The 13,297-nt window shown below is 39.0% G+C and overlaps 1 protein-coding gene across 7 annotated transcripts in view; it reads right to left on the bottom strand.

Annotated features, from left to right (window-relative positions):
* Positions 1-13,297, bottom strand: part of SHPRH (SNF2 histone linker PHD RING helicase) — a 67,341-nt gene that overhangs the window by 45,570 nt on the left and 8,474 nt on the right. For all 7 annotated transcript variants that reach the window (XR_008465290.1, XR_008465289.1, XR_008465291.1 and 4 more), the window contains 7 exons: positions 12,181-12,286; positions 11,409-11,665; positions 10,295-10,978; positions 6,767-7,018; positions 5,892-5,970; positions 3,771-3,934; positions 3,427-3,683 (listed from right to left, as the gene is read on the bottom strand). Coding sequence is in view for 4 of the 7 variants with exons in the window: in XM_054194370.1 (XP_054050345.1) it covers positions 3,427-3,683; positions 3,771-3,934; positions 5,892-5,970; positions 6,767-7,018; positions 10,295-10,978; positions 11,409-11,665; positions 12,181-12,286 (1,799 nt within the window). In the remaining 3 variants the exon portion in view is untranslated. The remainder of the gene's footprint in view (positions 1-3,426; positions 3,684-3,770; positions 3,935-5,891; positions 5,971-6,766; positions 7,019-10,294; positions 10,979-11,408; positions 11,666-12,180; positions 12,287-13,297) is intronic.

The following is a 13,297-nucleotide window of genomic DNA, read 5'->3' on the forward strand; positions in this document are numbered from 1 at the left end:
TATTTTTGCTGAGTAGATGTTCTCATCTACTGCCTTCACTACACAGGTGGGAAAAAAAGTCACCTAGCATAGAATATGCTCCAAACTCATCTTTCTTGTTTCAGGCCAGTTTCTCTTATCCATGTGCTCCAGCACCAACTTTCTTGTTTCAGTAAATTTCTCTTCTTCATCAAAGTTCCTAGCACCAAATGTCTTCATTATTCTCATACATATAAGCAAAGCCAGGAGCCAAATCTCTCAGTTCTGTGAATGTCCAATGCTGCAGTCAAGCTTGGTTCACAAGAGATATGTAAACAGTGCTTGGAAACAACTTTTCTTTGTACATATTATTTTAAGAAATATTTAGTTTTCATTGCTTTTTTTTCCAATCACAGTTACTATGCAGCTGTCACTTTGCAAGCATTCCACCAAAATCAACTGTACTAGGCTGTCCCCAGCATACTCAGCTCAGTTTGTGCTCCACTGGCTCATTTTAATGCAAATAATCTTGTATGGGCTGGCGGGAATATCGATGTCTCCAGTGCTTGAGTCCTTGCTTACACACTAGCAGACTGTTAGACACAACGTTCTACAGCACGGTGCCTACTACTGGTCCCTGCTGAATTAGATGCGGTCAGTTAGAGCTGACAGGCACTGTAGGTGCCCTGTATGAGAAAGGAGAAGGAGTAAGCCACAAAACTTCATAAAAGGATAGAAAGAGACTGAATAGAATGGATGAACAAGAGCAGTAAACAGTAGAAATAACACTGGCAGTGTTAAAAAGTTCTTCCCCATGTATAGCTTAAAAACAAAAACACCACAGACAGTACTCCAAAAGCCTGGAACAGAAACAGCCTGTTCTTTCATAACCCCACTCTAATTGACTGAAAAAGTAGCAACTACATTTTGCAAGGAGTGCTAGCAACACGCTTTTGGCCTAACAAAGGCCGAGACCTAACTGGTATTTGCAGGGCACTTGTGAGAAAGATGATCTTGAAAGCATGCAAAAAAAAAAAAAAGCATCTGAACAGCTTTCAAGTTGGATCTACATTTACAAATTCTGCAACCTCACATTAACAACATTTTCTTTGAATTAAAGAATCTTTCCATTCTGTTTATTCATTCTGTTCGTTTTTCTCATTTATGAACATGAGTTTTGTAAGACACAAAGAAAAGCAATGGGCTTATTTAAAACTGAAAAAGAATCTGGTTTGTTTCACACTCAGTCTATTCCCTGCAACACCCCAGTATCCGTCAGCATTGTAAGGTTAAAATGTTACAGCACAAAAAACTGCCTCTCAGTACCATGTTCTTTAACACAAGAATTACAGTAACTACCCTACTGCATCCCATTTAGCTTCTGAGGTCAGATAGCTTGGTGTGGCATAGTTGCATATTTGAAAAGGGGGTTGGCTACTTATGAAAAATACCAAGATGTAGTGAAGCTCTGCAGGGCGAAAATTAGAAGGGCCAAAGCTCAAGCAGAACTCATCTTGGCCACCACGGTTAAAGATAACAAGAGGTTCTTTCAGTATATCAATAGAAAAAGGAAGACTAGGGAAAATGTAGGCCCACTAACAAATGAGATGGGTGCCCTAGGGGTGGAAGACACAGAGAAGGCAGAGCTACTAAATGCCTTCTTTGCTTCAGTCTTCACTGCTAAAGCTGTCCCTCATGAATCCCAGGCCATGGAGGCAAGGGGGAAGGTCTGGAGAGAGGAAGTTTTCCCCAGTAAAGGAAGATCAGGTTAGAGACTACTTGGCCAAACTAGACATCCATAAATCCATGGGCCCTGATGAGATGCACCCGCGAGTGCTGAGAGAGCTAGCAGATGTTACTGCTTGGCCACTCTCCATCATCTTTGAAAGGTCATGGAGAACAGGAGAGGTGCCTGAGGACTGGAGGAAGGCAAATATCACTCCAGCCTTCAAAAAAGGCAAGAAGGAGGACCCAGGGAACTACAGACCGGTTAGTGTCACCTCCGTCCCTGGGAAGGTAACGGAGCGACTCATTCTGGATGTCATATCCAAGCACGTTCAGGAGGAGGAAGTTACTGCAAGTGGTCAACATGGATTTACCAAGGGTAAATCATGCTTGACCAATCTCATAGCCTTCTATGATGTTATAACTGGTTGGCTGGATGAGGGCACAGCAGAAGATGCCATCTACCTTGACTTCATCAAGGCTTTTGACACTGTCTCTCATAACATCCTCCTTAAGAAACTGAGGAAGTGTGAACTAGACGAGGGGACAGTGAGGTGGATTGAGAGCTGGCTGTGTGACAGGACTCAGAGGGTTGTGATTAATGGAGCAGGGTTGAGTTGGAAGCCTGTAACTAGTGGTGTCCCCCAGAGGTCAATACTTGGACAGTATTGTTTAACATATTCATCAATGACCTGGACAAAGGGACACAGTGTATCCTCAGGAAATTCACTGAGGATACCAAAATGGGTGGGGTGGCTGACACCCCAGACGGCTGTGCTGCCACCCAGCGTGACCTAGACAGGCTGGAGAGCTGGGCAGAGAAGAACCTAATGAGGTTCAACAAGGATAAGTGTGGGGTCCTGCACCTGGGGAGGAAGAATATCAGGCACCAGTATAGGTTAGGGGTGGACCTGCTGGAAAGCAGTTCTGAAGAAAAGGATCTGGGGCTCTTGATAGACAGTAAATTATCCATGAGCAAACAATGTGCCCTTGTCGCCAAGGCGGCCAACGGAATTCTGGGCTGCATAGGGAAGAGCGTGGCCAGCAGGTCAAGGCAGGTCATTCTCCCCCTCTACTCTGCACTGTTGAGGCCACAACTGGAATACTTTGTCCAGTTCTGGGCTCCCCAGTTCAAGAGAGACAGGGAACTACTGGACAGAGTCCAGCGTAGGGCAGCAAAGATGACTGAGGGATTGGAGCATCTCCCTTATGAGGAAAGGCTGAGAGAGGTGGGACTCTTTAGCCTGGAGAAGAGAAGGCTGAGGGGAGACCTTATTAACGTTTACAAGTATCTAAAGGGTGGGTCTAAGGAGGAGGACGGAGCCAGGCTCTTTTCAGTGGATCCTAGTAACAGGACGAGGGGTAACGGGCACAAGCTGGAACATAGGAAGTTCCGATCAAATATGAGAAAAAAAAACAACTTCTTTACGGTGAGGGTGACAGAGCACTGGAACAGGCTGCCCAGGGAGGTTGTGGAGTCCCCTTCTCTGGAGACTTTAAAGACCCACCTGGATGCAGTCCTGAGTAATGTGCTCTAGGCAATCCTGCTTTAGCAGGAGAGTTGGACTAGATCATCTCTAGAGGTCCCTTCCAACTCTGAAAATTCCGTGATTCCGTGATATTTAAATAAAAGAAGCTTAAAATTAGGCTTGGCTGAGAACTGTACAACGTCTTGCACTGTTAGGGACAATTAGAGTTTTGATTTAGATAAAGCAAGCCATTTAGAAAGTGGCAGAAATTCACCTTTTCTGCAGTGGCAGGAACTCTCCCCGAACAGCTTGTGGATGACAGCAGGCCTGCCTCAGCCGCAGCAAAGGGTACAGAATAGAAGTCACAGTCCTTCTATCTAGGCTACTAAGCTTAAGAGTCCAGTCTGAAATCTTCCTGAGTTTTGCCAACGCGTCCTGGCAGCACACCTCATGCTGGCGATGATAGAAGTGTCTCTCCACAGGAGAAAAGTGAAGCCAATGCACATTTTCTGTCTGAGGGGGAATTTGAATCTGCAATTAAAAAATAAAGTAAGTAATTTGCAAATAAAGCTATTGATAAATAATGTTCAGGGATTGTAAAACCCAAAGATTATTTACTTGGTCAATCACATCCTTCTTTGCTGATCTCCACATTATCTTGGCAATTAGACTGTAGAGAGGCTGGGGATTTTTCCTACAATACGGTCGATATAAAAGTTGGTCCCACCAATGTTTGACCCAGTAAGGATCAACTCCAAGAAAAAGGACTAATCCATACAGATCTGCCAAGAAAAGAAAGTGGTTTAGTAACAGTGTTTGTGTGTTAATACTTCACAGTATGACTCCAAAAAAACCTAACTTTCACAGAAAGGTTACCAGGCATAAAGCAAATACATTCTGGCCATTATCTTTCCCGCTTGTTTTCTAGTAATTCCCTCACGAAAATAGCTAATTTGAGACAGGAGACTGGGTGGGGGAAGGTGGGGGTTCTCTGCTTCAGCTGGTTGTTGATTTTGATAGAACTTGCTGGAGTATAACTATTTGTGAGACACTTCCCTAATTTCAAGTTTAGAAGAACAGAGCATTGAATTCAAACCTATTCAGAGCAGGGGTGAGAGGCAGGAATTACACGATTGCATATGGTTAACTGGGTTTGCCAGGTTTTTCGAAAACAATATTGCTCAGTATCATTACTTCACAGCCTGCTGTGCACCAACTGTTTGTTGCCCACCATTCTAAAAGGAGCTGCAATTCAGAAGACTTTCACTTTTCTACTAAGACAGAAGAAATTAACAAAACACACTTTTATTAGTTTTCTTACTAATTGAGAGAATACAGCTTGCTAATTCTGCCCAATTCAGAAAGCCATAATCTTGGGGGATGAAATTTAAGGACATACTGACTTTAAGCTTGTATCTAAATCTTACTGGAAAATACAGAAGCACAAGTTTAAATGCTGCACGTGGACAATACAGAAATAGAACTGTATGACGGTATCATAGATAGCTCTTAAAGATCTGATGGCTACGTTCTTTGCTCTGTTAGCTTTATGGTAATTTTGGTATTCAGCTGAGAGCCATAAGACATTCACCAAATACATCATAGGCCAGGAGAAGAAAAATCCTGGGAACCATTTCTCTGCAGGAAGCATTTGTTTACCCAGAGGTCCTATCCCACTTTATTACAGCAGCAGCAGCACAGATTTAAATTAGCCAGCAGTTTTCATCCCCTGTGTGGCGGGCACTGCCTCAATATAGCCTAAGCACCTGGCCAACACGTTATTATGGACAACGTGACATTTCAGATACGTATTAAATCAACATTATCACACGTAAGGACTTGAACAAGTCAATCATGACAGCCAAATCAATCACTTCCTTCTACAGTGTTTGCTTTATTACCTATGTATTCTCACAACTATTATGTGTATTTATAAATTTAGTTCACAATTCCATAATTAATTAATCTACAATATTGACTTTTATAATAGTTTGGTATCTGAACAATAGTTCACAAACGCACACACAAATGCTTACAGTGATTTATCCACTTTCAAACTCATTGCATCATGCAAACCATTGCAAACTCATCCATCAAAGAACACAGGGAGATAAAGCTAGTCAGTTCCTTTTTTTTATCTCTGCCGAAGCCTGTCTTCAGAAACTGAGAACATCACAAAAAGACAAGATAAATGACACCTGCTAACATACAGCTCCCTACTCCACACATCTCAATTCATTAAGTCCTTACATAAGGACTTAGACAGTTTCATAAACCTTTAGAACGATTTTTAGAATTTATGTTCACGGCAGCTGATGCCCACAGTAGTTCATACAGGGCTATGCAAAAAGCAAATACAGCTTTGCTTGCTGTATTTGAGAGTTAGAAGGATTCCGTAACCAGAGCAGAGTATCTTTAGCTGCAATAGAGAGGGGTTAATATTTACCCACTCTGCTAAGTGAAAACTGAAGAACAGACTTGAGTTAGCTGTTCGACACACAGCTTCTCTACTCCCCAAAGTGTTATCTAACTCAGGAAGATAAAGAAAGTTCAGCTCTGCATTTTTTATATTGATACATTTATTGATGGCTTTATTACATGCTTAAGGTTTATGCTTACCAAGTCAGAGCACCTAATGAATTCAGAGTAAAACCAGCAGACATTTTAAGCGTTTCAAACCACTACCTAATTATCAGCACAAGGAAAACCCACAGATGACACCGCTACATAACATCTCACCTTCTAATCCTCGCTGCACAGGAGTGCCACTGACACACCAGCGATTGATTCCACTTAAACGGAGTGCCATTTCAGCAGCCTTGCAAGAGAAAATAGAACCAACGGTAGGAAAGAAAAAACAAAGACATAGTGGAACACAGACTGAAAACACACGGACCTTATTTTTAAGAAGTATGAACACCTTTTCCATACGTAAAATTAGCAAGCCTATAAGCATCATTTGTACAATATATTATAAAAATGTGTATCAAGTTATTGAGAATTTTTGAAGGGAAACTGAAAGTTGATAAAAGTCATATCCACTTCCAAGTAATCAAGTGCAATTAAGGATTCAAAAAAAGGCAAACAGCAAAAGAAACTGTATATGAATTAAAAAAAAAATTAAAGCCTTGTAAGCAGCATTTTTGCCTTCCTGTCTTGGGCAAAAAGACTGGACAAGTACTAATTAAAATAATCTCCCTCTGCAGACTGCAGCCCTAGAGTCTGCAGACAGACTGCTGACTATTTTAGCTTCTAGACCCAGAGGACATATCTATGCCTCTGAACCATGTCACTGAACAGGCTAGTCTCTTGTTTGAAACTATCAAACACCATACACAACATGATGACCTAGTTCTTTAAACTGTCAGTACAGATTATGTTAAGTGTTTTTTGAGCTGGATATACTTCAGAGTCTGCCAAAATTCCAACAGGAGAACCATTTAATAGTAAATAACTCCAACAGAAAATTCATTTCTGAAAAACAAGCTACAAGGACAAATTACATGAGCGCGCTGAACGTTAAGAGAAGGGAGAGGGAAGTCTATTGCATTATTTACAATAAGCTTGTCAAAACCTTTCCAAGTTAAACAAATGGATGACTGGGAATGTCATACCTTTGCAGTAGTGCATTCAACCATTTGTGCTTCATCAAGGCAGATCCTCCACCACTCCACTGCTACTAAGGGGCTTGGGATGGCCATGTACCGCTTCTGGTTCCTGAAACGGCGCCCATCTTCACTGTTACTGTGGGGTATATCTACATAGTTCAGTTCAGCGCGGAGGACATCGTATGTTGTGATAACCACCTCCTGCTCTGCCAACATGTGTGGCTGCAAAAAGCCATGCTTCTTCACACCTTGATACACCTATATAGATTTGTATTCAATAGCAAAACAGCAAAGAATGAAGGTAAGAGACACTTCAATGAAAAAAAGCAAAAATACCAGTACAGCTTAATATATGCATGCTTTTAGCACTATTGCTCATATAATATGAAACCATTCATAAAACCTGTATTCATATAGTAGCATGGTGGGAACTTCATAGAAGTAACACAGATAGTAAACACAACATGGACACTGATGCAACATTTTTATGTATGATTGTTTGTATCTTTGCAAAACCTTTTTTTTCTCCTTTGAAGAAAAGGCTTCAGTATTCTCTGCAACAGTTATTTGTTATACCACTTGTTTGCAAGATTAAGTATTCTGTAATGTTGTACAGAGCAACATTATGTAAGTCAGAGTTACATGTGCAGTCCTCTCCTCTCCTTTACTGTAGATGTATTTTACCTTTCTCCCCATCGCCTCAAAAATTTCATGGATGATTAGGCAAAGACAGAAGTATATAGTGAAATATTTAAAACAACAGAAATGATACTCTGGGTAATGTTCTGTCTACAAGAAGGATCTCTACAGAGACTCATGAGATAGAAAGAATACCCTAGAAAGAAACAATCCCTGTGCACCAACAGAATATTGTTATAAATCTTTCATACTGACATTTGTTCTAATATCAGAAGTATTCTTCTTCTATCCCTTGTCGTTTTCAGTATAATACTTTCAGAAACACACAGCAGTTTAAACAAAAAAAAAAATAACAAGCTAAACCAGAGATTTTACTATATGCTTCCCCATGGTAACATTCTGTACCTAAAGAAAATAAATACAGCATGTATTATGAGTCCCAATACACTTACAATACCAAAAGATGTTAAAATAATATCAAATAATGGTACTGTACGCAATCAAAATATATTTTCAGAATAGAAGTGCTTTTTTAATCTCCAGAATTTTTAGCTACTAAGAACAATTATTACTAGAGCTACGTATCAATTGCCTTTTTTCCCCTTCTCAAACAGATTATTTCTCTTGTTTCCAATTTGCTTCAGAAACCTACTTCAAAATTCTAGGCATCCATTGCTTACTTTAATAATTTTATCTTCAATGACTTCTTACCACTCATCTAGATCTGTATATTAATTACAATATTAAAATAGATAAGGCTTTCTTCTGACAGTTAAAGGAATATCCCTATCTTTTAAAGAAAATCTATATTCTAATCTCATTTTCAAAGTGCTAGCATCTTTCTATTCATCTCTCATTCTGTGATTTCATGATTTATTATATAAGAATGGACTATCTTGGTTAGCGTTTATCCGCAACTACCTACAAACACATTTACCATTTAAGAAAATCACACCATCTTTCAGTCCCTCACAGTGTCACAAAATTTAATGTTCTCTTAATTCATGCAACTAATAGTCAAAAATACCAAATTAATGTGACTCTATAAAACCTTAGTTGATTTCCCCCTTATTTCAGCACATGATTTCACTGTTGATTTCACTGTTAACTATACTTTTTCTTCCAATAATAATCTTCCTCTACATTTGTACCTTATGACAACAATGTTTCTGTCAACTGACTGAAACACTTACAGAAAATTTCTGTTCAGCCCCAGAGTGTGGCAACAGAACATATGCCACCAGGTCAATGCACATGAACAAAAGAGAGAATAGGGGGGGAACCAAAGAAACAACAGAGCATGCTTGCTGAAGCAACTGTTAAGAAGAAAAAAAATAGCTGTCAAACTCTAATGATCTCTTTCAAGTATTTGTGAACAGATTTTCTGGAGGTTTACAACTTGACCAAGTTTTGGTTGTTTTCACAGCAGCAGGAAAAGACAGCCTGCCACAAAGCAAAGCCTACTGATAAATTTTAATTCCTTGTTCTATTACATAAAACCATTAGAATTTCCCATGGGTTGTAGGCAGTTGAAAGAATAAAAAGCACCCTTCACATGCAATGCAAAACCTCTTAACATGGGAAACTGGTTCTTTGAAACATCTGCACTATTTTCGTTTTAACTTTATGGAAAAAGCCCAACAAATTTTCGTTTTGAAGCAACACTGAAAGCAAGTCCGGATGACTTACAGTTGGCAGTTAAAAGAAAATGAAAACTGTCTTAGAATGGAAGGTGTCACACAGCGTAAAGTACTAACATTCAGTATTTAAGCTATTTTACTGTTATCATGTAAATCTATTTCTGACAGTTTTCATCAAAGCTGGTATAAAACTTGCACTGGGTCCTACAAAGACTGTTGAAGTTTTACACATTTGTTAGTAGCTGCACTAAAGCTAATTAGACTGCTCACACAAATGGCTTACTGGAGGCCTACAATTCATTTATACATTAGGCATCTATGCGGAATAGCTGAAAGTATCAGATATATCCCTGAATACAAAGCTTCCCCCTCTTTATCAACCTACTACTACTGTTATTTTATTCAAAACATCTACAGTTCTTAAAGCACTGTATCATTACAAAGGCTCTTGTCTAACAAAAATACAAAGGACAAAACTTGACTACATCATTAATAAAAGACAATGGCTACCCTTGAGTACTGTGTTAACTATATTAAAAAAAAATCTTGTATAGCCATACTATATGTACAATTAGGTTTAATTAGGTTTATTTTAGTGATAGAGCTATTAGAAATCAATAAAAGGACAACACAAGGTATTCAGATAAGCAACATCCTAATAAATATGGCAGATGTTATAGAGGCAACACCCAAGTTGCAATGGTGTTATTCTCAGTAAACACCAAGGGCCAAGACGTTTTTGTAAAGCCTTCAAACCAGAAATTCAAAAGTAAACTCTTTACCTACTGAAGCATTTGTTTTTATCTAGAACAAAGTGAGAAGCAACTGTCAGAGAGATGCTTTGCTGCAAACGTAGAGTGTGACTTGACACTGCCAAAACACCTATAGTTAAACCTTTCTAAGTTCCTTGGTAATTTTTCAGAAAAAAAAAAACAACACAAACAGCCTTCCCTCTCAGAAACCACCTGTTGCTACAACTGCTCAAAATTTGCTTCCATTTGATAAGGATATCTAGTCCACTGTATCATCTCCTAGTGACCAACTGATACAAAAAAATGAAGAACTAAATGCAGATACTCTTTCTGGGACACAAACGCACCGTGCATTGCCACAGCATTGGTCTCATAGCAAGAAATGTAGAGTTCTGACACAAAGGACAAAGAAACCTCTGAATTTTACTTAATACAGTATCAGACAGGAAGCCCCGAACCTTGATGAAAATAAGTCTCCAGAATATGAAGCTACATAATCTTACCAGAACTCGAAGAGAAGATGATCTTACATGCCTGTTGATCTCATCTACCCACTGATGACAAATAGAACTCGGAGAAATTATCAGAGTTGCTCCTGTGGAAACTGGTTTCATTGCCACGAGACAATGAGGACAGTAGAAGGGCTTGATCTTCAGGTTTTCCTCTTTGTAGTTTACACATTCTGCATGCTGCCATAAGTAACATTTCAGGCACTGCACACGAGCTTTATAGTCGGCCAATCCAAGCTCACCACAGATGCATTCAAAACGATATTCAGAAGTATTAAATGGAAATACAGAACTGGCATGTTGTACACTACTGCCAGCATGTTCTTTGGAATGTGAGGACTGGTCCTTTGGAACTTCCTGCTGGACATCAGCTGTAGTTTTAGAAACATCAAAGTCGGGATGACTGCTCACGTCACTGCAGACAAGGACGTTGCCATGCAAATCAGGAGACTTTGGGACCACGGCTTCTTCCTGAACGTTATTCTCTTTTACAGAGTTCTCATAATCTGCTTCAGATTTCCTGTTATTTTTGCTAGTTGTACAATAATCATGTTCTTCCATGGTGATAGCCACCTGTAAAGGGATTTTAGGGACGTTTTCACTGTTTCTTGATTCTTTGGTTTGAGTTTTAGCATCAATTAACTGCTTCTTCTGAATGCTTTCTGAAGTCCTGGCTATCTACAAAGCAAAATTAAACAAGAATGTCAGACTTTCTCCTCATCTGATTTTTTTGGAACATATAAACACATCATGAGATAGATATTAAGATTTTATATCACTTTCCAGTTTGAGGATTCGGTTAATGTTTACCAGTGTTTAAAAGACAACTTCACAGTAAGAACAATACATCTGCCAGCCCCCACAGCACTATTTTAAAAGTTTTATGACAGATGTAGTTAATATTTTAGCCCCAAATTTGATCTACTTATGATTTCTGCTGCTTTGTTCATGAACGTCAAAGCAAATGCTGCAGTTTTCTTCATTTTTATCAATAAACCAGTGGCACTGAACTAGCGCACACAGACAACACAGACAGCAGCACGCAATTGGTAGAAATAAGATCTGTTTTTGCAAGATTCTTTGAAGTAACTATGGCAGCATTTTTTACCTGCTCTTTGGTTCTTTCTCGTTTCTTCTGTTCCTTGTAATTCTTCCCCAGCTTGAAAGACCCAGCCAGACCATGTCCTTTGACTTGCTCTACTACTTGTTCTGCAAGTAGTTTTTCTAGAGTTCTTTTGAGAAGCCGTCTATTTCTCTGTATGTCATACCTATATATAGAACTGATGTACTTAAATATTGCAATAATGGATGCTCCTTTCTTCACATTCATTTCCTTTACAGCTGCTAATATCATCACTCGTAAGCCTATGTGTAGAATCAAAGCAAAAGAAATTTACAGCTCAGATAAAATGAAAGTTACCTCAGAGAATGCATGTTAAAGAGAGCGCTAAACATCATGTTCACCTAAAAAATTAAAAAAAAGAGACAGGCAGAAGTTTGGCGATGCTTTACTTAAGGTAGCCCCAAAAATCGCTGTTTTTCAGTGGTTCTAAGACAACATTGAGCAGCAACAGAAACAAGTCACTCAATTTTCTTATTGAACCTTATAAAAAGACAGTGTACTTCAGTTAAATGCATAAACTCTCTTACAATGATCTTTAAGTTACATGGAGCTCTGTAGCACAGGGAGCTGAATCGGTAAGTTTATTTTTAAACGTGGATCACTTGCTTGCAGCATGCAATCCTACATCACAGCGCTCAGCAAAAGAATCACTTCATTCTGCAGAAGTGAAGAGTAGCCTTGAACTCATGGTCAGTGGCCAATATAAGACTTATGCCAAAAGCAAAGTGTATTTTAAAGAGTCATCACAAATACTTACTGGGATATTGTATTTTTTCCTTCAGTTTAAGCTCCATCTCCTTTGTTTTTTTCTTTTTATTTCCTTCTAAAGGTTTAGGTGGAACAAAGAAGTTCACAAGTTTACCCTAATGCAGACAACATTAAATAGTTATTAGCTCATGTCTCTTCACAGTAATTCTGAACTTCATTAATCCTTTCACATCTGAAAATAAGCATCTGCTATAGATGTGTGCTCTGATCTCAGTAATTTGCTCAGGTAACTCCTTTTTAGTGTACAAAGTGATACCCCATTCAGTTCAGTTTTTCAGCAAAGTATGTTCAGCGCCCTACACTGAGAAAAGAAAGAGCAGTCCTGCAAGCCGCTTACGTCCTCCACTACTTCAGAATTAAGTTGCAGGAATCTATAGCCATAGATTACTAGGTTCTGCGATTACTAGGTTAAGTGACCTAGGTTACTGATGGGGTGAGAAAAATATAATATTTAATATGTAGCTAAAAACAGAAAGGGAGGTAAGCAATACAGATTGAAAAGCCCTAGTTAGCTGTATAACAAGTAAGTTTCTCTTTTTAGGGACTGCCCCCCAAACATTTACATAATTATTACTGATATTTAATTCAAGGAGATGTATACTCAAGAACAGGGATATAAAAAAGAATCCCAAAGCTGGAACAAACATAGTGCCAATATATCTATGATTAATTGTTTTATAGTTGTATTCATCAACACTTCACTCTGCCCTGTCCAATTGGTTGCTTTGCAGAGTTCTTAAACAGTAACTGCAATGAAACTCCAGACACTGTTTGATCACTACACTGAGTTGATATACTTGGAGTAACTCTGACATTGGCTTACACAAGCCAGGAGTCATCCAGAAAGTCTCTGTTGGAATAAAGCCCTTTTGTTTTGTTTGTTTGTCTGTTTTTTTCCCAGGCCATCATACAAAGACAAGAAAAATACAGATGACGAGGCCTTCTGGATGAGTGGAATAATGCCTTTTAACCACAGGCAATGTCATATAATTCTGTTCACAAAGATACCAAAATGTTAGCTAGGACGTCTGTCCCAACTACTCATATCATGAAACAGTTTCATAACTCCAGCTCTCCAAAAGTTATCGTCTCTAGCTATTGCTGCC

The sequence above is a fragment of the Rissa tridactyla genome, chromosome 3, assembly GCF_028500815.1.
Source record: "Rissa tridactyla isolate bRisTri1 chromosome 3, bRisTri1.patW.cur.20221130, whole genome shotgun sequence".
Taxonomy (NCBI): domain Eukaryota; kingdom Metazoa; phylum Chordata; class Aves; order Charadriiformes; family Laridae; genus Rissa; species Rissa tridactyla.